The 27,399-nt window shown below is 41.4% G+C and overlaps 1 protein-coding gene across 1 annotated transcript in view; it reads left to right on the forward strand.

Annotated features, from left to right (window-relative positions):
• CLNK (cytokine dependent hematopoietic cell linker) overlaps nucleotides 1-27,399 on the forward strand; it is a 100,359-nt gene that overhangs the window by 18,901 nt on the left and 54,059 nt on the right. The window contains exons 3-5 of the mRNA XM_034771180.1: nucleotides 18,626-18,697; nucleotides 19,640-19,689; nucleotides 26,217-26,257. Coding sequence (XP_034627071.1) covers nucleotides 18,626-18,697; nucleotides 19,640-19,689; nucleotides 26,217-26,257 — 163 coding nt within the window. The remainder of the gene's footprint in view (nucleotides 1-18,625; nucleotides 18,698-19,639; nucleotides 19,690-26,216; nucleotides 26,258-27,399) is intronic.

Consider the following 27,399-nt stretch of genomic DNA (forward strand, 5'->3'; position numbering starts at 1 on the left):
GAGTACTTCAAAGGCAGAGATGCCACCGTTGGGACTGGAGATGGAATTGGAAATACAGGCTTCCGCATACACTGGAGGTTTTAGGATCCAGAGACTTCCATTTTACCTCAGTTACAGAAAAGTACATATTTTAAATCAATTAGAAACCATTTCCAACTTTCATATCCAGGTTTACAAACAAGTTTTGGGTGGGGAATACAGCTACACTTTACATTATTTTTAAGGGAATTAATCCATTACATTTTTCAAAAACATTTACATTTATACAGGGTGTCAGCAAAATTTATGTTGCTCAAGGATATGAATATTCCACCCTCCTGAGCAACATAAGTGGTAGTGTGCACAGCGCTACGTTGGTGGGAAGCTTCTCCCGTCGACATAGCTATCGCGACTCATTGGGGGTGGTTTAATGAAGCCAACGGGAGAGCTCTCTCCTGTCAGTATAGAGCGGCTACATGAGAGAACGTACATTGGCACAGCTGTATCGGTACAGTGTAGACATAGCCTTAATGTGTGTTTGTAGACTGCCTAGCACAGTTAGAACCACTGTAATATTTAGGAATTTCATCTACCACTATGTATCCAGTACAGTGGTCACTGAAAAAGTCAGCTCTTACCAACACTTAGCATACAGTGCTATCGGAGATGTAGCGGTATTTCCCTAACTTTGGACAGGAAATAAACCATACCAGCTCATAAATTACAGTATGGTAACTGGAGGGGAATGTTGGGCCAACATTGTGTCTTTAAGCCACTGCTTGCAATCTGGGGAAGTGTGTGAAGGAGTTCTTCACCATCAGCTGCTCCTAGAGGAACTGCACTCAAGGGAGAATCAGGATGACATAGTGATCAGCAACACTGGAAAAACATAGAAGCAATGGGCAAGCATGACCTGAGTGGCCTTTGCTATAGATTTTTCCAGGATGCAGTATGCAAGGCATAAGGAGTAGGGGAATGACTTGCTCTGGATCTGTTATTTTCAGGGGCCCCTGAGCCCAAAGAATGAGACACAAGACTTACCTTTAAAACAAGGAAGTATTTTTTATTTTTCTTGCATCCTGAACTTTTTGGAGAAGAAAAAGCCACCACTAATTATCTAGCTCCACACTTAAGAGTCCCTTCTTATTTATGAATGTACTTGGTCAACATTTTTGATTTTTAAAAAAAGCTTGTATCAAAAATGGTCTTCGTTTATTAAAAATGAAATTTGTGAACATTTTTAAAATTCTCTTATTTTGATGAAATACTTTCAGGTTCCCCCTCCCCACATTCTCCTCTTTCCACAGCATCCCCTCCCACCCCCTAGTTCTCTGTAAATGCGCTCTATTGCAGACTAATTTTTATTTTATTACTCATTGTCAAGGAAGCATTGAGGACAGTTTCAAACTCACTATGAATCTGTTCTTTCATACTTAGCCTTCACTTCCTATTTCCTCCCCTTCTCCAGTGGAGCAGCAATAGCTCTTCTTACTAGTTGTCTGTGGTTTCCAGCCTTATGTTTTGTTGCCTGGCCAGCCTGGAATTGCTGTCAGTTAAGCTGCTCCATTCAACAGATATTCAAGAGTATCTCTGATTTCATGATGGAGTAAAACATCTCATCTACAGCTGTGAAGCTCTGTCGGTCCTTTTAACAAGTGCAAAATAATCTCTTTGGGGGCATTATCTGCTTGCCCTCTTTCTTACTGTGTCTTGTGCCATAATAGAGAACTATGGAGTAAATATAATACAGTAATTAACTTCAGTGGCTCCACTGATATTATTAACAATGCAAGGGTAGCTCAAGTGACTTATGAATAGCAGCAGGGCTCCAAGAGTGAAAAACAGCCACTCCACAGCTATCTGTTATTATTTAAAGTATGTCAAATTTCTGGTTAATTTTGAAAGTTTTAATATAAAACATCACCATGAGTCATTTGCCAGTGCTCTCCTGGAAGTGGACGAATGGGGGAGTAGGGGGGGCAATGATGATGTTCTGACACTAAAGCGTTAGGTTTTATTTAACTTTGACATGGCAGAGATGTGCTTACAATGCTGATTGACAGGCTATTTTCCCCATCTGACATCCGTTTTGATCTAACTCTCTGTGTGGTGTAACTGATATACAACTAGTGTGACATTAGCAGCCACTTGGGAGGAATGGTGAAAATATAGTTCCATGATAATATTCTTCTCTACAGTCTGGGTGGTAGAACTTCTGCTGCTGTGAGCTGTCAGAGCTCCATTAAGGTCAATGGAGCTACAACAATTTAGAGGGGCAGATTCTCAGCTGGTATGTCTGATATGCACGCACACACCTTCCGTGACTGCACCCCAGTAACGTCCACTGGCCCCTAAACATTCTTACTAACATTTAAAAAAAAATGGGTGCCGATAGTTAGACTCCTGAACCCAGATCCACAAAGGGACTTAGGTGCTGCAACACCTAATGTGTAGGCACTCTGCCACCTTATGGAATTTAGGTGCCTAGGCTCCATAAACAATGCTCGAGGAGAGATAGGTGGCTAAAAAGGGGATCCATAAAAGCCACCATGATCACTTAGGAGCTGCCTAAGTTAGTAGATGCCAAGGAAGACACCTCCCTTATAACCTTTAGCTCAGTTGTTAAGGAATTCATCCAGGATGTGGGAGATCCTGGTTCAGTTTGCCTGCTAAGGAGAAGGGATTTGAACAGGTATTTCCTACCTCTTAGCCCCCTGATCACTAGACTATCTAGTTATTCACTCTCTTCAGTTCAATGCATATTCAAATTATTTATACAAAATGGAATAGCTTGAACAGGAAAAATTGAGGGAAACCCACATCAGAATATCCCAATCTCTTGTTGAAGGCATGCTATTTTTATAAGTAATTAAACATGCATTGGGACAAAGAGCTCACTAGAAAGATTATACAGCTCAGTGGTTAGGGCACTCACTTGAGCATAGCTGTTCAAATCCTGTCTCTTCAGCAGGCAGAGTTGGAAATTGAACCAGCAACTCCTACAACCTAGGTGAGTGCTCTAGGCTAAAGGAGATCACCCTCTCCCTACCCCACCCTCCCAGTTTAGTGTGGAATTAGGCATGCTCAGAGCATACCTACTGGATCAGGCCCCCTAGAGAAGATGAATGAGAGAACACCTATCTCTACCTGGTTTGAGGATTGCAACCACACACCTGCCCTGACGCAGTAGTGCACTTGCCCAGAGGCAGAAATTTCAGCACCTAGGGAACTTTTACAGCAAAAACCTAGGCACTGAGTGAGTTGAGGCAGCTACAGGGGTCGGCAGTAGCCGAGCAAGGATTTTGTGGAGCTCAATGGCACATGAATCTAGGACTTTAGGCCCCTAAATCCCTTTGGACTCTGGGCCCTCAATCCATAATTAAACACTTAAATATATGGCCTGATTTTCAAGGGTTCTGAGCACTCAGCAACAACTATTGACTTCAGCAAGAGCAGAGCTGGAGCTCTATCCCTAGATAAGAGAGCCACAGCAGGCATCAGCTCTTGACTTTTTAATTTTAATCTCTATTTCCTGATTTTTGTAATGCTTTATCTAACCATCTTACCATTGCCTTATTGCTAGTTTCATTGCCTGGACAATCTATAAGTGAAAAATGTGATAAAATATAAATAGGTCACACTAAGGAGTTAATGAAGGTTATAAATGACGGCTTTGTGGACCTGAACAGGCTATGGATCAAATCAGTAGGAGCCGTTTCATTGTCTTCAGTAGACTTTGGCTCAGGCCGCCTCAGGAGGAGAGATGTTTTGGGGAGCCAGGCTCTTGCTGAGCTTGGATAGATATTGAAAGGAGACCCACCGAGGATCACGGAGCAAGCTTCTTAGTATGAATCATGTTGTTTGTGGAACTGTTGGGTTTTCCAAGTGTTGTGTATGATGCTAAAAAGACTAAAAGAGTCTTTAAAACACAGCCTTTGTTATTTTATGGCCCTGCTTGGAGACCTGGCCACCCTGGCTAACATGAAAAGAGATGCTGATCTCAGATTGTGCAGAAGTTCACCTAATTGGTACCACTGTTTCCAACCTCAGCAAAGGCGGCTTGGAGACAGTATTGCCCATTTCACCTGTCGAGGCAGCGCCGCTGGAATCATTTTGAGGCACACTGGCAGGGGGATGTAGTGAAGCTTGCACTAGCGGTGCTGCTTCTGCTGGAACTTTGCTGCGGATAAGTAGAGAACGTCTGTATCCCATATAGTCAGTAAAGCTCCTTTTAAAGCACCCTTTTTCAACCCCTTGAACTGACCATAAAGGAGTGATCATGCAAGAACTAATACAAGCAAATGCTGCTTCTTTCACTCCCAGGCTTCTTTGTTCTCACTCAGATTCTCTCATTTAGGGGAAAGCTTGGTCCAATGATTAGGGCACTAGCTTGGGACTCAGAAGACTCAGATTTAATTCCCTGCTCTGCGCAGATTTCCCGTGTGACCTCCAGTAAGTCATTAAGGGTATGTCTACACTGCTTTTTAAAACCTGTAGTAGCAAGTCTCAGAACTGGGTCAACAGACGCTGGCTCGCAGGGTTCTGAAAACAGCTGTGTAGACATTTTGGCTTGGGCTCTCAAGCCCTCTGTTGTCCCTGGGCTTCAGAGTCAAGACTGAGCCCAAATGTCTATACTGCTGTTTTTAGCACCATAGCCCAAGCTGAACGAGCCAGTCTGTAGACCTGGGCTCTGAAACTCGCTGCTTTTAAAACAAAGTGTAAACGTGCCCTGAGTCTCTGTGCCTCAGGTCCCCATTTGTAAAATGGGGATAATAGTACCTCCTAGTGGTGTTGTGAGGACCAATACATTAACGATTGTGAGGTGCTCAAATACTACAATAAGTGGGGGGGGGGCATAGAAGTACCTAAGATAGCTATAGTCCAGGTTTTTAAAAAATTATTTTAAGTCAGTTTTTAATTCATATTAATTACATGCAAAAATGGGCCAGACCATCAGCTGGTGTAAATTGGTACAGCTCCATTAAAAAGTCGGTGAAGCTTTTTTAGTTCACACCAGCTGAGGAGCTGCCATTTTCTCTTGGTGCCTTATTTAATTTTTAAAACAAGTTATACAACCTCCTCTTCTCCCCTCCTTCATCCCAGCATGTTTCAATTGCCAAAGTTTGCCTTTCTCCTGTGCTGTGCTACCACACACTAGGAGCAGGATCTGCCTTCCAGAAATAATCCTGTCCTTGCACTTTATTACAAGCCAGAAATCAGCAAGGAAGTGCAGGCTCTGTGCTGGAGCGATGAATCAAAAATATAACTGTCTAAATCTACATTCAGTGACATCATCATCAGAGAAATGTATGAGACTCTCTGCAGCCCTGTGCTTCTAATATGATATTTCTAGGCTTCCATCGCTGTCAGAAGGAAAAAATCTCTTGGGTTATCATTGGCATCCTGACAGCAGAAATTGTTTTACTGATGTACACGAATACAAATGTGAAGCCAGCAGCATGAGCCTGGGTGATTTTGTTAACAGAAAACATCTCATTTAAAAAAAGATAATGCACAAGTTGCAAGAGAAGCATAAATCAGGATGAAGAAGATACGGTGCTCATTGGATAGCTTCTCTGAATTGATGATCAAGAAGGAAAAATATGTCTGCCCATTATATCCCCATTCCCACTCTCTCTCTCTCTCCTGTTCTATTAAAGAAGATAAGGAGGTCAAAAGGTCTTCTTTTAGATCTCTGCACATTATTGGGTGAGCTCCTCAGCTGGTGTAAAATCAATGAAGCACCACTTGTAAATCTGACAGAATTACATTTATTTGCACGAGCTGAAGATCTGACCATTGTGTTTATTTTTCTGCATTTGATTCTACTTGTATTCATTGGACTGTCTGCCCAGGTATGTGTTTCCCTTTTTGCATATTTCAAACCTACTTAGATATAGATTTTGTCCATCCCTTACTCCTGTCTGAAGGGTCAGGGTTTAGTCCAGTATATGTAGTGCTGTGCCTTCTGCTTCACTTGGATAAAAAAAAAATATGTTGCTATTTGGAGAGTTTTGTCTTTGTTCTTAATGTTTTGTTTTTGTCCTTAATGTGGCTTATAGTGCATAATTGCAGATATCATACCATTATAAAAATAAACTACATTATTGCACAGTAATAGTCTTAACAACAGAACCATTATTGTAAGCTACAATGTTTGAAACCATTATTGTAGAATATGGTAGTATAAGGGAAATCTTGGTATTCTGCAGTTATGCATATGTAAACATAAATATTACATCACTAGGAGCTTGATCCAAAGTCTTTCCACTGACCTCAATGGGCTTCAGATCATCCCCTAGATTAGGGCTGACCATGGCAATTGATTTATCCGGGATCGATATATCGCGTCTCGTTAAGACGCGATATATCGATCCCCGAACGCACTCACCGTTGACTCCGGAACTCCACCAGAGTGAGCGGCAGTAGCGCAGTCGATGGGGGAGCTGCGGCCGTCAATCCCGCGCTGTGTGGACCCCAGGTAATTCGATCCAAGATACTTCGACTTCAGCTACAGCATAGCTGAAGTTGCGTATCTTGGATCCATCCCTCCCCCCCCCCCATCAGTGTAGACCAGCCCTTAGAGTAACTCTGCTAAACCTTATTAAGATTCTGAGCATATCAGATGGGAACGAGATGTTTCCAGGAGGCTGAAGGGACTCAGTCTGAGCTGCAAGCTTGTGCAGTTAAAGTACTAGGCCATCTCTCCAACCAGTCTGTCCCCTATGTGCTTACTAAACACTACAGGATATGCTTCATATGCCCTCCTAAGAATTGTTTGGCTACCAGTCTGGATGATGCCATATGCTAAATGTAAATGCAGAAACAAAGAAATACTCAGAGATCAATGAAGCAGCACAGGCCACAAGAAAGTAATTTGCTGGTGTGGAGCCAGCCAGCCTCCCTACCAGTTTCGTTTCCTAGCCCCGTGTACCAATATTAGACCACAGACAAAAGCATGATTTGGAAAACCATCCAACACCACAGACATCCCACATATACCAATCACAATACACCTGAGCTAAAAAAATTATGCTGATTCACTGTGAACATTTGCAGTGTGTTCAATTACCCTCAGAATTGTTCATTTTTTGCCTGTGGTTCTGCGGTCGAGCGGGGTCATCAAGGCTAGATCTAGCCTGTGGAATTCATTCTCTCAAGCGACAGGAACAACTTCACTACTTTCATGTCAAAATGCAAAACTCTTTGATTTAACTTTCCCTCAATAAGCTCTTCATATAAAGTCTAACTACACTGCAATCATGGGGTGCAACTGAAGCTCATATAGGCGTCCCCAAGCTAGCTTTAATATATACCTAGCTCAGGTACTGGAGCAGTGAATCCATGACAGCACGGGCTTCAGGGCAGGACATACCAGCCCACCCAGAACCCTGGGTAATTTCTCAGAGGCTAGCTTGTGCTGCCAAAGCTTCACTGATCTGCTACTCGAGTTAGCTAAATTAAAGTAGCCATAGACACCCAATAGACATATATAAAGTCTGCTAACTTTTCAAATTTACTTCTACCAGCAATGGGATGGAGAGTGAAAGAGCTTGGTATCGTTAGTACTATTTTAACACTTGGGAGGCACTCAGTTTCTACTATGATGCCGGTCATATTAATACCTAGGCAAATGCCAGCATTTTCAAATTTGGAAGCCTGTAGGCCCCTAAATTTGATTCAAGCACCAAACTAAAGGTACCTATGTTTCAAGATTCTAGCCTAAGTGACGAGATCTTTACACATGAATGTATATATAAATAAAATGCATAGATATTTCAACATATAGTGTAAAAAGCAACAGAGGGTCCCATGGCACCTTTAAGACTAGCAGAAGTATTGGAGCATAAGCTTTTGTGGGTGAATGCCCACTTCATCAGACACAAGACATATAGTGAAGTGTCTCCCTCCCAAAAATGGGAACTTTGTTATATTCTTACATTTCAAAATGAGATTTATGGATATTATATTGCAATGCCAGAGCCCCATGTTAAACTTGCAAGTCATTAGAAAATTGTTACATTCCAGCCCTGCATCTGTAGTAACTGCTATTTTTACTCCTCACCTATCTCTATATAAGATGTTCTCTCTGTGTAAGAATTTGTGAACTTAAGAATTTGAAAACTATGTATTCTATGTATTCAAAATACATCCACCTGAATCAATAAATAGTCTTTTCATCTCAGGGTAATTGTGAGTGTTGGTTTTGGGGGAAATTTTTCCAGAGACTCCAGTCATTATATAAAAATGGAAGTACTCAAAATAGAAAAGAAATTGAAATATATTTTTGAACATTGTAACACAAGAGGAAAACACATGACTGAGGCATAATTGTTTTTTAGAAAGAATGTTTTTCAAGGGTTTTTTTTTTAAATGATTACTATTCTTAGCTCTAATTTGGTATGAAAAGACTCCTTCGCAAATGTGATATAGTGAAGTGAAATCATCATACTTGGCTCAGGCATTTGCATCTATGAACACAGATACAGGATGAAAAAATTAAGTCACTGTATACCTTTCCCAACAGTTTAGCATTATTTTTCTGAGTTGCTGATATTAAGCATAAAGGCATATGAAGCCCTATGGCATTGTATGTAGGGTGAATAAAAGTTGAGTGCTCTAGTGTCTGTTTTCCCCCCCTAGATTCATTTGATCTGTTCTGTTTTGGGCAGAACTATTTACAGAGTGAAGCATATCACCTGCCTTGCCTCTTGCCCACCTTTGGGACACTACACGTGTCTGCAGGAAATAGGGAAAAAGTATCCCTTGTCCTCCTTTGAGGACAGAGACTGGAGTACTACCTAGCCTTTTTGCAGGGCATACAAATAGACAGAGACTGAGGCTTTGCCATCCTTCCCACAAACTGAGCAACTCCATCAGGGCCTAGTAAAATCTGACTCTGGGATTCCAGAGCTAAGAAGCCCGCAAACTCTTCCACATGTGACTACCCCTCCAGCTCCTTCATATGAATAAGGACTTGGAGGTTTCCATCCAAGATGTCAAACTAGAGTAGGCACAATGCTAAGCAAACCAGCTTTAAATGCTGACAAAAAGTCACTAAAAGCAGCTTGTTCAGGAACTACTCAGCACAAGTCAGGAAGCCATAACATTTGTGAGATAAAAGCAAAATAGAAAGGAAGTTAAAATATGTTTTTGAACATTACAACACAAGGAGAAAATATATGACAAGGGAGAATTGTTTTTAGAAGGAATGTTTTCCCAGGGACTAATAGTGAATGTGATATGAAAGCTGCTGCAATATCATAAAGAACAAAAACCTATCCAGCTTCTAGTCTCACTTCAATTCTTCATTCCAGATCAAGCTCTCTACCAGTCAGTTCTGGAGGAGTCTGAGAAGCTGGACAGAGGCTAGGAAGTAGGAACAATAGCACTGACTCAAGATCACAGTAGTTCATAGAGAAGGGCTATTAACATTTGCTATGAGCTGGCTAGCCCTTTGAGGTGAGCTGGGCTTAGCCATACCTATGACTTAGCAGCTGTCCCTCAGCCTCACTGATGAACTGACAACAGAAGAGCTAAATGGTGACCTCTCTTAGCTGTGATGGGGCTTAATTAGAAACTGACCCCAGCTGTGGTGGTGAAGGAGGGTAAATACTATTTAAATAGAACTCCAGTGGAGTGGGACAGAGAGCCATAGATCACTCATGCTAACCTGCTAGAAAGCATAGACCACCAACACCACCCTACAGCTGCATGCTAACCCGACAGAACTGAAATAAAATTGAAGTGTTACAGCCCATAGGAAACTAGACTATCATGTGGCACAGGCAGAGAATAGGAGAGACTAAGGTCCACCAGGGCCAGAGTCCCTTCCCCCTATTGCAGGGAAATGATTAAGTGAGATATATCCAGATAATTCAGGCAAATGAGCTGCATCCGCACACACTGGAGGAAGGTAGAAAAAAAACAGGTCACTGACAATCTGATGAGGGGGAAAATCCTTCCTGGTGTCACATATGGCAATCAGTTAGACCCTGAGCAGGTGAGCAAGAACCAGCCAACCAAGCACCTGAGAGAATGTTCAGTGCCACCTCAGAGCCCTGACGTACCCCGGCCAATGTCCTAGCTCTACCTGTGGCCATCCCTGATGCTTCAGTGGAAGGAGATTAAAAAAACCCTCCCAGAATACATGGTGAGAGAAATCTCTTTCTGACCCCTAGAGGCTGAAACCCTGAACAATGGGCTTCAGGAACATATGACATAAATTGGAAGTGAGCCCCTACCCCCTTCCATCACAAACAACCCTGTTACACAACTGCACTCAAAAAATTTTCCAGCTCTCTCTTCAAACTAATTAAGTTGTTTGTCCCCACAACTCCTACTGGGAGGCTGTTCCAGAACCTCACTCCTTTGATGGTTAGAAACCTTCCAGTTTCCAGCTTGAATTTGTTCATGCCCAGTTTATACCTATTTGTTCTTGTGCCAGCATTCTCCTTTAGCTTAAATAGCTCTTCACCCTCTCTAGTATTTACTCCCCTAGTTTATTTCTAGTGAGCAATCATATCCCATCTCAGTCTTCTTTTTGTTAGATTAAACAAACCAAACTCTTCCAGTCTCCTCTCATAAGATAAGTCCTCCATTCACCTGATCATCCATCTTCTCTGCTCCTGTTCCAGTTTACATTCATCTCTCTTGAACTTGGGTGACCAGAATGGTATCCAGTATTCCAAGTAAGATCTTACCAATGCCTTGTAAAAAGTTATTAATACTTCTCTATCTCTGCTGGAAATGCCTTGCCTGATACATCTAGGATCACATTTGCCTTTTTCACAGCCACATCACATTGATGGCTCATAGCTATCCTGTGACTCGCCAACACACCTAGGTCTCTCTCCTGCTATGTCACTTCCAACTGATGAGCCCCCCGCTTATAGCAGAAATTCTTAGTATTAGATCTTAAGTGTATGACCTTGCATTTTGTACTATTGAATTTCATCCCGTTTCTGTGACTCCAGTCTTCAAGGTCATCCAGAGCTTCCTGTTTAATGTTCTGATTCTTCTCTGTATTGACAATGCTTCCCAACTTAGTATCATCAGCAAGTTTCATGCTACTTTTTGTGCCCAGGTCTATTGAATAAGATTGGCCCAAGTCTGATCTTTGAGGAACTCCACTAGTAGATCTCCCTCCAGTCCAATAGTTTCCTTTCAGCACAACCTGTTGCCTTTTCTCCTTGACCTTACCACCTTACAATGCTTCCCCATCTTCTCTAATTTAACTAATAAATTCCCATGTGGCATTATGTAAAATGCTTTACTAAAGTCCAACTATGTTAGATCTATTGCATTTCCTTTATCTAAAAAATCAATTATTTTCTCAAAGAAGGAATTGGGTTAGTCTGGCACTATGTATCTTTGATATATTCATGTTGCATTGCATCCCCTTTACCATTTACCTCTATGAATTTAGTTATTCTTTCCTTCACAATTTGTTCTAAAACCTTACATACTACTGAGGTCAGACTAGCAGGTCTGTAATTGCCTGGATCACTTTTTTTCCTTTCTTAAATATAGGTATTATATTAGTGAGTCTTCCATCATATGTTACTACCCCTGAAGAGCTAGGGAGAGTTCTCTCTGTCTCTGGGAAGGGCCTGCAGGAAGGTCCAGTAGTTTGTGAGTGGCTGTGACCAGAAAGCAAAGTTACAGGATCAGAGTTAACTCCTGTTGTGGGACCCTAGAACGGAGAGGAACCTCGAGTTAGAGCTAGAGCTGTGAGGACCAGCGCATTAGAAGCCCATGAGGGGTGGAAGACTAGTTTAAGTAGCACTTAGACTCCCAGCATGGAGAAGCCTGGGGGGGTTAATACTCTAACAAGGGGGAAGAATTGAAGTCTAGCCCCGGAGGGGTGAAAAGGCCTTTTGTTTAGAGTCAAGCCCAGGAGAGGTGAAAGACCTTTGGTAAAGCTAATGTCCGGAAGAGCACTGAACTGTTGTGTGACATGGCCAGAGGGCTGAGACACAGATGATTAGTGTGGGAGTTCGGGGAAGAGACCGGCTGGAAGTGGTCACTGTGGCTGAGGAAGTGGCCACCAGAGGCTGTGCAGGAGGCACAGTCCCCTGCAATGCTGTGTTCAGGCAGGAGGAAGCACCCTAGTGGTGAGGACATGCATTAACAATGTTATAGGTACGTCAACAGGACAACAACAATATTGGACTAAATTCAGCGCTGGCATAGAAAGTGAGCAATTCCCATTGACTTCGGTGGTGTGGGGCAGGGCTGAATTTGGTCCACTCTTTCTTTTAATTGCGGTTGTGTCTACTATCCACATTCCCCTCCTAATCCTCCCTCTCTTACACACAAACAAATATTTTGCTTCTAGCTACTTGGGCAGAAAACCTGCAAAGTATGTATGTGCGATAGCTGTACTTCATTTTGTACCCCTGCTGATCCTTCTGCAGAATCCATGACTTAGGGTGAGTTTAGCAGAGATCCACTGCAGAGACAGAGTTCATATCACAGTTAATAAGTATTTATATTTCTCTCCACTGTTCTCCTAAGCTCCTTTCTCTATGCTGTGCCTGTAACAGAACTGCTATTGTAGATAAGAAAACACTTGGCACAAACACAGTTATAGGAGTAATAACTACACGTTCGACAAACCCCTAACCTGCATTTTTTTTCAAGCATATCTAGTTATCTTTCAGGTTCCTAACGTTCATGCTGCTCCTCACAAAAAGGGTTCAGTCAGCAAGCCACTGCTTCAAACTTTGCTGGTAATAACAATGCCAAGTATTTGAGTACATTTGTGAAAGTTGTTGGGTGTCACAGGATGGCTTGGATTGAGGGTGTAATATAGGTTGCTAAATATAAATTGGTACACAACATAAAATTAATGGAGAAATTTGGCAATGCCCTGCACTGTGTGTAATGAATTCCTGTGCAAACGGAGTTACACAAGGAGGAGGCAAACACAACCTGGTGGTCCACGAGAGAGCACAGACTGCATCACTGAAAAGCATGACAGAGCATGCAATGCATGTTCTCCCCTCTTGAGGTACACAATGCTCTCCCTGAGAAAGTTTTGATCCACATGCATCTAGATAATAGTACACAGTCTGGCCTCACCTGGCCAGAAACACTTCCTTGCTGGCTGCACAAGTTTGATCTGTGCTGACAGAAGAGGTCTGGAAGGGAAACTGACAGTTCTTTATACTGCCAAATGCCAAATTCCTTCCAAAAGTTTCAAAGTGCAGCACTGTATCACTTTTAGAAAAAGAAATATAATATAATCTGTGTTTAGCATCAGCAGGTTTTTTTTTAAAGGGCTAGTTTCAGTAAGTATTTGGAAATAAGAAGAAAGGCTAAGTAAAATATTTCCATGTTTTACAGGATGACAAACGTGCCTTATCATAGTTCTGTGCTTTTCTTCAGCCACAGGGATATTTTTTTTAGTCTCTTCATCCAGTGCCAAATAGCCAGACTTGGATTCACTGCAGCAATTCCAATTAGAAGATTAGGCTATAATATAGATATAAGTACGTAATGTGTATCTTAATTGTCAGTTTTGAATGCCTGTATTGTCAGAGGACTAGAGGAGCAGGATTCATACCACATATACTAGGGGATTTGTTTCCCTGATAGAAGCAGCTTTAATTTCTTCTAACCTTTTGTGTTCTGAGTGTAAAAATAGTGCTTGTATGTTTGCAGATGGTTAATGCTATTCAGCACCAGGGTACTCTCTCAAAAAATGCTAAGGAAATGTCCCTATTTGGCACTTCTGAAATCTTCATTTAACCAACACGGTGGTTACGTTTTGTTATATTTATGTTCTTGTGGGCTTATTACAGGGGTGGGCAAACTACGGCTAGGGGGATGCATCTGGCCCTTCAGACATTTAAATCTGGCCCTCGAGCTCCCGCCGGGGAGCAGGGTCTGGGGCTTGCCCCACTCCAGCGATCCAGTCGGGGAGCAGGGTCGGGGGCTTGCCCCGCTCTGCACGTACTGTGGCTCTGCGCAGCTCCTGGAAGCAGTGGCATGTCCTCCTCTAGCTCCTACACGTAGGGACAACTAAGGAGCTCTGCACGCTGCCCCCGCCCCAAGTGCCGCCTCCCACAGCTCCCATTGGCCAGGAACCACAGCCAATGGGAGCTGCAAGGGCAGTGCCTATGGACGGGGCAGCGTGCAGAGCTGCCTGGCTGTGCCTCCATATAGGAGCTGGAAGGGGTCATGCCGCTGCTTCTGGGAGCTGCTTGAGGTAAGCACCGCCCAGAGCCTGCACCCCGACCTCCTCCCACACCCCATCCCCTGCCCCAGCCCTGATCCCCCTCCTGCCCTCTGAACCCCTTGGTCCCAGCCCGGAGCACCCTCCTGCACCCCAAACCCTCATTCCCAGCCCTACCCCAGAGCCTGCACCCCCAGCTAGAGCCCTTCCCCTCCCCGCACCCAACCCTCTGCCCCAGCCTGGAGCCCCAGCCCCCACACTGAACTCATTTCTGGACCCACCACAGAGCCTGCACCCCCAGCCGGAGCCCTCACCCTCTCACCCCCTCCTGCACCCCAAACCCCAATTTCGTGAGCATTCATGGCCCGCCATACAATTTCCAGATCCAGATGTGGCCCTTGGGCCAAAAAGTTTGCCTACCCCTGGGTTATTTTATTTGATCTTGGGATAACTGGTGAGTTTGTTTATTTGTGTGTGTCCTTTTAAAATGTTATCAAGGACATCCAGGGTACAGCTACGCTGTAAAAAAAGAAGCACAAGCTTGCGTCAACTGACTCAAACTTGTGCTATAGGGTTAAAAGGCGCAGTGTAGACATTTGGGCTTAGAGCAGTGTAGACATTTGGGCTCGATCTGCAGCCTGGTCTCTGAAACAACAGTGAGGGGGGACAGTCTTGGAATCCAGGTTACAACTGAAGCCCAAATGTCTATGTTGCTATTTTTAGTTCTGTAGCGTGAGTCGGGGTGAGCGGAGCTGCATTTTTATTTTTATTTTTTTTGCGCTGTAGACGTACCCCAACACAGTTTAATTGTAGTGTACTAACAATTTAAATAAGCAAATATATATTGATCACCATTTTAAAATTTTTGCCAATGATCAGTTACATAAATCTGCTCAGTAGGTGTTAATAAGAGAAGCTGTTCCAAATGTTTATTTAGTTTTTTGGGGATTTTTTAAAAAGACATTTAAAAAAGGAAATAAATATTAACAAATTATCAGTCTTGATACCAACATTCACCTAAGTTAAAAACAAAACACGGCTCTGTATGGATGCTGGAGTCTGCCCAGGTGGAACCACTGGCAGTTTGATGGCCTCAGTATTCTAATTGTATTTTATTTGTTTACCTGAGCATCAGTTTTATTCAATGTTATCTACTACTCACAACACTGAATAAAACGTTGTCTTCTGTATATTTTTTCCACTGAGCATCCTATTACTGATGTACAGTGGGAAAGGGGCTTTTTGGACTAAAAATAATATAGGCTCCAATTCAGCAAAACATTTAAGCGCATGGGATAAAACTTTTCAAAAGCACCTAAGTGACTTAGGAACCTAAGTCTCATTTTTTTTTTAAAAGAGATAGTTAGCAGTTAGGTTCTCCATGCCCATATCCTCAGAAGTATTAAGATCCCTAATTCCCATTTAGGTAGACACCTGAATACATTTGAGGATGTGGGCCTAAAGGCCTATGTGGCCCATCAGTGAGTGTGTATTAGAGAAAATATGAGTTGTTATGAGATATGAGTCTCGAGCTACAGAGTCTTGGCTCTTTAACTCAAGCTGTAGCATCCAGTGCTTTTAGCTCTGAAGGTCCCTGATTCAATTTTTAGTGCGTTAGCCAAGATAGTAGCCATCATACCACCTCATTTTTGAAAGAGAGACTTCGGTGCATCTGAGAATTTTACCTATGATTAACTTTAAGTATGTCCCATTTACTTAAACTCCACTGATTTCAGTTTTGCTTCATCAGAGTCATAATGCCTGTGACCGATACCTTTGCTGACCAGAATGCTAGTACTAAGCTACAGTGTTTGAGAAAAAAGATTTTATCAGAAAAGGAAATGAGCAACACAATGCTCGCTAAACCACAATATAACAAAATTACCTTGTGATTTCTAAGCCGCTAAAGTTTTAATCACACTTCTGCGCACACCACGTGTAACATTTTTAACCACAGTTCAGGATCTAAGCTAGTTATTTTACTAGTGCCTTAATAGTGAAATGAATTAACAATTGCCCTGGTAAACACTTATACTGAACATAATTTTGAGTTATGGAGTAGGATAAGCGGCACTGAGATATGAAATAGGATCCTTTGGTCACATCTAGCACTATTGTTCAGCTGTAAAGTTTAAAACAGACATTTTCCCTGCAGAAATAATGGCCTAGTGTTTCTTTTGAGACAGTGTTTCTGTCAAGGAACCTGATCCTGCAGGCATTACTCACATGAGTAATTCTCATCCTATGATTAGTCCCATTGATTTTTTGGGAGTGTAACTACATAATGCACAGGTTCCCACAGCCTAAATGTATTCCATGGTCCACTTCTTTCCTGCTGACCTACTTTTTTGTCATTGTGCTCATCCTATCTGTTAGGTGTATCTGTTTGTTTTCTCTTGTCCTTTATTTAGATTGTTAGCTCCTTGGACAAGAATGGCTTTTCTTATGTACTTATGCCTAGCACATTGGGGCCCTGGTTTATGATTGGGGCCCCTAGTTGCTGCTGCACTATAAATAATACTAATAATGTTCAACCAACCTGAAAGTGCCTGTGAACATTTTGGGCCAGACTGTGAAATGTACAATTTCTTGTGACTAAAGATTATTCACAGGAATAACTGTTGCATTATCAGTGGAAATTAGCAATCTAATGAAAAAAGCAAATAGCCAGTATTGGACTCATTTAAAGTGCTGCAGTTGGATGTGAAAATATTGAATGGGATACTACCAGTTTTTCTGTGTGTCACTGTTCACACGTGGGACAAATTTATGGAGAGTGAAGAGCTAGGAGAAATGAATATGAATCTCTTTAACTCTTTTTAGGCTGTGCATTGATCCTGTTATTGCTTAGAACCATATTCTGATATCCTCACTCAGGGTAAGTTGCACTTTACACCGATGTAGTGCCATTGAAGTCAATGGAACTGTGTGAAGTAAGATACCCCTGAATTTGAGTAAGTGTACCAGAATATGACCCTGAGTGTCATGATTCTTGGCAAATTTCAGATTTTGGAACAGAAACTTTTATATATCCATTTCATCATGAATTAATCATAATCTATTATAATAGAATCCATCATGCTGAATTCAGCTGGCATTAGTGTAAATGTCAAATGTATTTCTGTAGGTGTTTCACTGCATTTTGCCAGCAATTAAACATCAGTCAATGGACACTTAAAATTAATGCTACCCTACATTTCCTCCTCCTTAATATCTTTGATGGCCATAAATAATGTGACTTGAATTATGAATTGAAATGGGCATCATGGTACTTTGTGTCAATGAAGGGCACGGTCACAGATATGAAATTAAGATTTCCGAACATGCTCTAGCTAGAGAATGAATATCATTGATTGCAAAGGCTGGAAAATGCTACCATTAACTTAAAAGCCACATACTCCCTTCTGTAACAAAGCAGAATGGGTGCTAAATGGCATGGAAAACTCCCCATCATGCAGAAGGAGGGAGCAGTGCCTCTGTTGCACGAATCAGAGACCACAGCAAAACCCTGCATAAGAAAGCTGCATTGTTGGGCTCTGTGGATCTGGAGTGAGCAAGCCAGAAATTGAGCTAGAGAAAACTGCTCACCAGGGAATTGTCACCCTTGAAATCTATGGGGATTATGGAGTGAGATAGTTGTAAGACCCTTTTCCTGCAAATACGTAAGTGCATGATTAACTTTAAGCATGGGAGTAGTCTTTAGAAATTAAGCTTGCAGGAGTTTACAGGATTAAGTCATAGATCAGTATTATTTTACCTGGGTTTCTCTGCCTTCTAGAAGAAACCCCACTCCAAAGGGGTCTCAGAAGCAACTGCAAGTGGACAGGGCATGGCACGGAAGCACAGCTATGTTGCCATGAAGGCAGCAATTGGGGCAGGAGCTTCATGTATGCCCTACTGTTCAGCAAGTGTCCCACTGTCCATAAGAACAGCCATACCAGGTCAAACCAAAGGTCCATCTAGCCCCATGTGCTGAGTTCTGATAGTGGCCAGTGCCAGCTGCTTCAGGGGGAATGAACAGAACCGGGCAATTTTGAGTGATCCATCCCCTGTTTTCCAGTCACAGCTTCTGGCATGGAGTTTGTGGCTGGACAGCCATAGGTTTTGGTAGCTTAATTCCCTTTCCTTTCCACAAAAAGTTAATGCATCCCCACTCTAATGGAATAATGTCACTGGGAGTTGGAATTCAAAGTTTCCTGTCACCAATGGGTTTTTCCTCCCCCTTCCTTTTTGCATCAGGAACAATTTGGTTCTAAATTGTTAAAAACAAGAACCGGCAAAGCCAAATCCTCCCATTAGGGGTAAGGGGGAAAAGACATGTGGGGGGAGAAATATCATTCAGCTATATATATAGTTTCCCAGATTTGAAAAACTTCTAAGCTACCTGGGCCTCATTTTGCTCCCATGAAAGCTTGTTTCCAACTTATTACTATTTTCTAATTAAGTTATTTTCTACTGAACCAGAGTCAACAGGAAAACTATAGTAGAACGACCAATAGATCTGAAAAACAGGAAACTAACTTTGCCAATGAATAGGTAAGTATTTTTTTATTTTTAAAGCACTGATAAATGTACTATTTATACTATTTAAATACTATAAAATGTATTATTGATGTACAGCTGCTTCAAACGCTGGCCAGCTAAAGGTCAGATGAATCCAGTGTGGTTTGAAGAGAGCTCACTAAACAGGAAACCACTCAGCTTCATTTTTTGTTCGGTAGCTGCTACAAGAGATAAGACAAAAAAGAGCAGAAGATATAGGACAGCTCTAAGTACAGGGGGGAGTTTGGAGCCCAAAGATTTAGAGCTGATATTTTGCTAACCCTGAGTGTTTCCTAGAGTAGCTGCTCAGATATTAGGGTGATTGGCTGTGTGTAAATTTATTCCTAATCCTGGCTACATCTATATTCAAAAACATAGTTATTTTCCTGTTTTTTAATAGTTGGTAGGTGTTCAAATACCACAATGATGGATCCATATAAGTACTGGGACAGGTAAATAGATCTGAGGTACAAAGGGTGAGGAGGGATGAGGGTGACAGACAGAGCCATCATTCCAACAATGAAGGGAGAGATCCGTGCATATGGATCCTCTGTGCTCACATCTTGGTGGTTCATTGGGGTGCATGCTAAGACACTGGATCAGTACAGATTCAGAAGGCAGGGTACCATCTACTGAATCACTAATACAGGACTTATACTATTTACCTACAAGGCTTAATTAATTTGTATTTGTAAAATGCTTTTAGATTCTTGCATAGGAAAGATGGGGTCCTATGTAACTACAACATATTTCTGGCAATAGAACCAAGACAGATAAAGAGGCCCCAAAATCATCAAATTTCCTACAGTTACCAAAAATGTTTTCTCACTTAAATGATTAGCAGTTCCCTCATTCTGTTATGCTAATCCTTCAATGAGGTTTTGATAAACTTGCTAATATTTTGGTGAATGCATTTGTTCTCTTTTACTTATTTAGATCTTGGCCAAACATGAAGGCAGCAAGTAAACTGGAGTTAAACCACAGAGGTAAAAGACTATGTTACTATTTATACCATGTTTCTTCTCAATAATATTTTTCGTTCTGTTTTCTTTTTACCATGCTTATTACCATTGGTGTCATCAATAGTTTGCGATATGCAAAGAATATAGAATCAGAACCCGGGTGTGTTGATCTATTGTAAGAAATATACACAACTCAGATGTCAACTAATGAATGAGGCCAAAAGCTACCAGCACACAAGAAGACGACTGATTTTGTGGCCTCATGCATTAAAAAGTTCTACATCACAATAAGTTATCCTGCTGCATATAAAATGGAGATTTAAAACAACAAACATTGAATTGTTAATGAAATGGTTCATTGCTTCTAAAAACCATGGGAGGAAAGAATGTATAAAGCTTTTTTTAAAAAGTGCCTTTTTATCTATATCTATCTTGCCCCATTTAGGCTCCCATCCTGCAATGAGATCTGCTAGCACAGACCTCTGTTCCTGTGCCGAGTTTCATGGGCACAGATGTCTGTACCATCAGATCTGATTTAAATGATCAAAACAGTTGATCGCTTCCAAAACAATTGGGGGTTTAACCTTTTGCAAAACAAAAAATCAATTTTAATTTAGAAAAAAAAGTAAACATCTCCTATTTATAAGGTCCTAATCCTAATTATAAGATGCTCTCTAGACCTCATTAGTAAAGCAGTTAAGCACATGTTTAACATTAAGCATGTATTCAAGTCACATTGACTTTGTGTGTAAAATTTTGGCTCCACTATAATCAGTGGGGGGAAATTCCCACTGACATCCATGGGCCCAGGATTTCACCCCATAACTTTAATGGAACATGCTTAATGTAAAGAATGTTTGTCTGTGCTTTGCTGAATCAAGGGCTCTATTAAACACGTGTGCTGGATGTAAAGCCAGTACCCTACATTTATTGTACAAAATGTGCATCTTACCACGTGTTACACATTCACACATAAAGGACTGTTTGCTAAAATGGGTACATCCACCACCCCCTTACTTTTTACTTTAAATTAGCATCACAGGGCTTTTTTAAATAGAAGATGTTATGGGGTGTATAAATCCAGCACTTGGTCTGAAGGGGTTAAAGAGCAACTCGGGGCCCAGCTGACCTTGCCCAGCTGCAGCTGCAGAGCGTGTTCCAGATGGAGGTAGAGCTTAAAAGGAATCCAGACAGCTCTGGGAAAGAGGAGCCTACTGTTGGCCTCAGACAGGCTAAAGGTATAGTTAGTGTATTTTTTTCATTACCTTTTGCTACAGACTGCAAAGCTTGGATTATAGAGAAAGGGGTAGGAAGTGGCCCAGGGAGGGTAGCCTTAAGGTGCTCTTGGGTGCCAGACCTTGGTAACTGTCACAGGACCCAGGTTCCCCTATTAAGAAGAAAGTGATCCCCGGGTTCCCCGTATTAAGAAGGAAGTGACCTCCTAACCACTAGGTGATGTTTCCAAAAAGCACCAATAGGAAATAGGTTTTGTGGTGAAAATAACCAACTCAGATAAAATAAAACCAACCTGTCCGGTGGTTTCGGTGACATGTGTTTTCTTTTGATTCACTTCCAAGTGGACAAGTGGCCACATCACAGCAAAACCTCACTACAGCTGGCACTTACTGGCATCTTATAGAATCATAGAATATCAGAGTTGGAAGGGACCTCAAGAGGTCATCTAGTCCAACCCCCTGCTCAAAGCAGGACCAATTCCCGGCTAAATCATCCCAGCCAGGGCTTTGTCAAGCTGGGCCTTAAAAACCTCCAAGGAAGGAGACTCCACCACCTCCCTAGGTAATGCATTCCAGTGTTTCACCAACCTCCTAGTGAAATAGTTTTTCCTGATATCCAACCTGGACCTCCCCCACTGCAACTTGAAACCATTGCTCCTTGTTCTGTCATCTGCCACCACTGAGAACAGCCGAGCTCCATCCTCTTTGGAACCCCCCCTTCAGGTAGTTGAAGGCTGCTATCAAATCCCCCCTCATTCTTCTCTTCTGGAGACTAAACAATCCCAGTTCCCTCAGCCTCTCCTCATAAGTCATGTGCTCCAGACCCCTAATAATTTTTGTTGCCCTCCGCTGGACTCTTTCCAATTTTTCCACATCCTTCTTGTAGTGTGGGGACCAAAACTGGACACAGTATTCCAGATGAGGCCTCACCAATATCGAATAAAGGGGAACGATCACGTTCCTCGATATTCCTGCCCCCTCCCCCTAGTCTCGGAAGAGAGGCCAGCCTATTCTCCTGCTCATCCCTTGAATTGAACCCACATAATTTTTGAGGATCCTGCAGGTCCTCACTAAGGCCTAAAACAGAGATGCCTAAATACATGAGATGGGCATTTTTCATGATATTTCCAGGCAAACTAGAAACTGCCTTTGAGAGCCTTACCCTTGAAAAATTTCCAACCCAATTTTGTACATCTGAAGGTTGGGCTGTTTTTAAAACACAACTTCCTGTCTGATGTCACTATTAGAAACATAATGAAATCACTGACCTTTCAAATACCTTCTTGTACTGAAGTCCATGGGTGCAGATTCAGACCCTGTGAACTCCTATTTTAATTAGTGTGACTACAGAATCAAAGTTGTCCCTGCTTTCTCATTTAAAGTAAAAAGGCAATTTTGATACTCGGTACTAATGTGCAATATAGTAACGCGTGGCACTTTGGTCTGCATCAATGTTTCTCATCCAGTGGGTCAGAACCTCCGTGGGAGATCACCACGTGTTGAAAATTTTATTCTAATCTAAAGCAAAGAAAATCTCGTGCCCCAAAATTCCTGCAGCCCCCTACACTTCAGCTGTTTTCTGTCAACCTTTTGAAATACACACACATAATTATATGAGCTTATTGTTATCATTGGTACACATTTACTTGTATAGTAAATGTAAGGGAGCTGTGAAAATGTTTTGACTTTGAATAAGGGGTCACCAACCTGAAAATGCTGAGAAACGCTGAGTCTACACCAACTATAAGTCTTCAGTTTCCAATGAAAATAACAGTGATAAGAAGAGGTCAATTTGATTATAGACTCTTTGGCACAAAGACTGTCTCCTACATGTGCTTGTACAACAGCACAATGGGGCCCTGATCAGACTGAGACCTGAGGGTATGAGCACATTACAAATAATAAAGAAATGAATACCATCCTGAAAAGTGTTGAGAGCCCTCAATTAGCATGCACCTTTCAAATGGTGCTCAGTGTTTTGCAAGATCAGGCCCCAATACACATTGTGTCGGTTATGTTACATTACTGTATATAAGGTTTGTCACTACTATAGAAAAGGTATTGACCTGAAAGTCCATCATATCGATAAACTAGGCAAATACAAATTAGATGGGGCTACTATAAGGTGGGTGCATAACTGGCTGGATAACCGTACTCAGAGAGTTGTTATTAATGGTTCCCAATCCTGCTGGAAAGGCGTAACGAGTGGGGTACCGCAGGGGTCTGTTTTGGGACCGGCTCTGTTCAATATCTTCATCAACGACTTAGATATTGGCATAGAAAGTACGCTTATTAAGTTTGCGGATGATACCAAACTGGGAGGGATTGCAACTACTCTGGAGGACAGGGTCATAATTCAAAATGATCTGGACAAATTGGAGAAATGGTCTGAGTTAAACAGGATGAAGTTTACCAAAGACAAATGCAAAGTGCTCCACTTAGGAAGGAAAAATCAATTTCACACATACAGAATGGGAAAAGACAGTCTAGGAAGGAGTACGGCAGAAAGGGATCTAGGGGTTATAGTGGACCACAAGCTAAATATGAGTCAACAGTGTGATGCTGTAGCAAAAAAAGCAAACATGATTCTGGGATGCATTAACAGGTGTGTTGTGAGCAAGACACGAGAAGTCATTCTTCCGCTCTACTCTGCTCTGGTTAGGCCTCAGCTGGAGTATTGTGTCCAGTTCTGGGCGCCGCATTTTAAAAAAGATGTGGAGAAATTGGAAACGGTCCAAAGAAGAGCAACAAGAATGATTAAAGGTCTTGAGAACATGACCTATGAAGGAAGACTGAAAGAACTGGGTTTGTTTAGTTTGGAAAAGAGAAGACTGAGAGGGGACATGATAGCAGTTTTCAGGTATCTAAAAGGGTGTCATAAGGAGGAGGGAGAGAACTTGTTCACCTTAGCCTCTAAGGATAGAACCAGAAACAATGGGTTTAAACTGCAGCAAGGGAGGTCTAGGTTGGACATTAGGAAAAAGTTCCTAACTGTCAGGGTGGTTAAACACTGGAACAAATTGCCTAGGGAGGTTGTGGAATCTCCGTCTCTGGAGATATTTAAGAGTAGGTTAGATAAATGTCTATTAGGGATGGTCTAGGCAGTATTTGGTCCTGCCATGCGGGCAGGGGACTGGACTCGATGACCTCTCGAGGTCCCTTCCAGTCCTATAATCTATGAATCTATGACATAAGAGGAAGATTCTGCCTCCCGTACTGGCTGGTTTGCATTACTCAGTCAGCAGAAAGGAGCTGGACAAATAACTTAACCAGAAACTGAGGGTTCTCCTTGCGTAAAGGGAATCCCTAGATAGAACAGTGCCAGCACTGTGGCTCTGTGACCATCCTCAACACCCTTTGTCAGAAGAGGTGTTCCCAGAAGAAAGGAGGTATGGCTGGGATGCCTCTGAGCTCCAGTGATCTCTGACTCAGACTCATGGACATTAAAGGCCAGATGGGACCATCATGATCATCTAGTTGGACCTCCTCCACATTAGAGGCCACAGAACCTCACCCACTTTACTATAATGGCTTGGAGCTCTGGGCATACAGGTGTAAATTTAAGTTACTGATGTCTTTGTGCTGCTCTAATTTATGCTGGGAACGACGCCACCTCTGCATGGTCCTGTTCCAAATTCCACTTGATTACACTAGAGAATGTGGCCAATAATATTGGATCTATGTGACTCATTTTCCTGTCATGTTGAGGATGTTTAATTTGGAACTCAAGGACTATAGAGTCATTTTTATAACTTGAAACAGAAAACCAAAGAATGAAACTTTAAAGCACTGGTTTGTTTTCATCATTATTTTTTGTAGGGCCTGATTCTCCTCTCACTTACACTGGTGTAAATCAGGAGTAACTTCAGTGAAGTCAATGGAGCTATAGTAGTAAATTGGTGTAAGTGAGCGAAGAGTCAGGCCCATAGTTTGCAGGAGTCTGTTTCTCCTCCCCCATGGATGACTATATGAACAGAGATAACAGTAGTACAGGTACAGTACAAATGAACATTTAATGCCATCTGCTGGGCCATGCAAAATTGTGCAATATTTTGTTGCTGGGATCATGTATTGCATTTAACTTACAGAAGAACAATGATGCATAAAAGAGTGTGTTTCTTTTGTTTTGTTTTTTTGGTTAGGGTCAGTTAGAATGACCAAAGGATCTACACAACACAATATATATCAAATGGGAGCATGCATAGGTAAACAAGCTATATGCAAAAATCAAAACTATATTGACTTCTTTGATTATATTGCCCCTTTCCAGGTGGGTGGGCTGGCTGCTGAAAATTTGAAACTCTGGTCACATAGGAGAGGAAGGCTACTCCCAATCGTTAAGCCTAGGACTCAGGAGTCCTAGAGGCAATTCTCTGCTTTTCCCCAGACTTCCTGTGTGACCTTGGGCAAGTCAGTCTCTCTGTGACCCAGTCTCCCAGGTAATGGGAATTATGCTTCTTCCTTACCTCACAAGAGTGTAATACACTAAAGACTGTGAGGATAGCTGGTTGGGAATTTTTCAATTATTTTTTTTTCCCACCAAACAATACTGATTTGTTGAAACTGAAACGGTTGTGAAATGGAGTCCTTTTTAATGAAATTCCCAGCTTGAAAAAAAAAATGATGAGATAAGTTCTAAAAGTATCAAAACATTTTATCTTGACATTTTCAAAAAGAAAAATTCAATTTTTCTGATTTGAAATTATGTTTACTTTAGAATTTAAGCCAGAGTATAAAGAGGTTAAAAAAGAAAAAAAAAAAGTTGAAATCAAAATGAAACACTTCAAAATTATAAAAATGAAACATTTTGATTGCCCAGAACCAAACAAATTGGGGTTTTTTTTCAGTTCACAAATAGTTGAGATTTTAACTTTTTGTCCTGATTTGAGACAGGAAGAAATTTTGAGCTCCCAAAAATATCCATGGGACAGGAAAACTGTTTTCTTCTAAGCTCTAACTGTGAGGTGCTCAGATGCTGTGGTGATGGGGACCATAAAACTATTTACAATATTTTTATTTATTTATTATTTAGGCACCTAGCTTTAGGCACCCATTTGAGAAAAACTTGGCTTTGATAGCCTGTGTGCAGATGAAATAAGGGTGGGTCTGAGGTTCCATAAGACTCTTTCCTTACTAATGTATCTACTCAGGGGCAGGGGCAGCCAGCATTTTTCACTATGTGAGCTATGTGAATATTTTCAGTATATTATACAGTTAACTAAGTTCTGTTCCCTTTAATAAAATGCTAAATAATGTATCACTCTTCTATATAGAATATATAATACTTGCTGTAATCTTTCTGACCACTTTATTTAGAAGGCAAGAGCAGAAATATTCCTGGAAAAACATCTAATTTTGTAAGTATTTTTTGCCATTCCTTTCGAAAATTTTGCTTTACTTTCACTTGGACTTGAAATTTAAGATTGTCGCCTGCTGTAGTGCTGTTGTGGGAAGACCATCCTTTCTGTCTGAGCATATGGAATATAGAGTGGGATTTTGAAAAGTGCTTAGTGTTGGCATAACTCTGCTCCTAGTGGAATCAATGAGAGCTTTAAATTGACTTCAGTGGGAGCAGGATTAGGCCAATGCTTGTTTTTGAAAATACCAGGAATAGGGTTCATTTTCTGCATATAGCTATGTTCTGTTTGAACTACAGTATCATTGTATTTAGAATAATCATTCAGTATCAAATCTACAAAAGTATAAGATGCATCTGTTCTCTAGTGTGTAATTTTGTATTAAAATAAACATGGAAAATGGCTATTTCCAGATAGGCTTGGAACTTCTGAAGCTGACAGGAGCAGACTACTCAGCAGCCAATTGCTTATCTATGGCCTGATTCTGTGTCACTTGTGTACCTCAAAAATCACTCTAAAGTCAATAGAAGTTGGTGTAAACAAGAATGGCAAGACCATGTGCTATAAATTGGACAATTAGTACCTAAGTAGTGCCAACAGAAGAGCTGGACAAATAAAAACATTGCAGTGAACTTTCATTCAAATTTGAAAGCTGATTGCAATTCTACCATTCAGTAGAATTCATGACCCAGCCTTGTTTGCTTGGACACAGAAGATTTGCTAGTGCAAGCACTCAGGACTCAAATACTTAAATAGTTATTAACCAAAAGTGACTTTTGAATATTATATTTTTATTTTAAAATTTGCAATTTGTGATGAGCTGGTTAATTACATAAATCACTGATGTTCAGATTCACAGAGTCCAAGGCCAGAAATGTTCTGCCATTAAGCAATACCCTTGGCGATAATATTAGTTCTAGTCCCTAGCTTGATGATTTATGTAACTGAACAGCATAGCACAAATGACACATTGAAAATATTACAGTGAAATGTAAAATTTTTAAAATGAGCTTTGCTGGTTAAGTTACACTCTGTGTGACATTTTCAAAAGTCTAAGTGATTTAGGAACCAGATTACCATTTCCAAAGTGACTTAGGCACTTAGGGGAGATTTTCAAAGGCACAAATGATTCTCAGCAAAAG

Source organism: Trachemys scripta, chromosome 5 (assembly GCF_013100865.1).
Source record: "Trachemys scripta elegans isolate TJP31775 chromosome 5, CAS_Tse_1.0, whole genome shotgun sequence".
Lineage (NCBI taxonomy): Eukaryota > Metazoa > Chordata > Testudines > Emydidae > Trachemys > Trachemys scripta.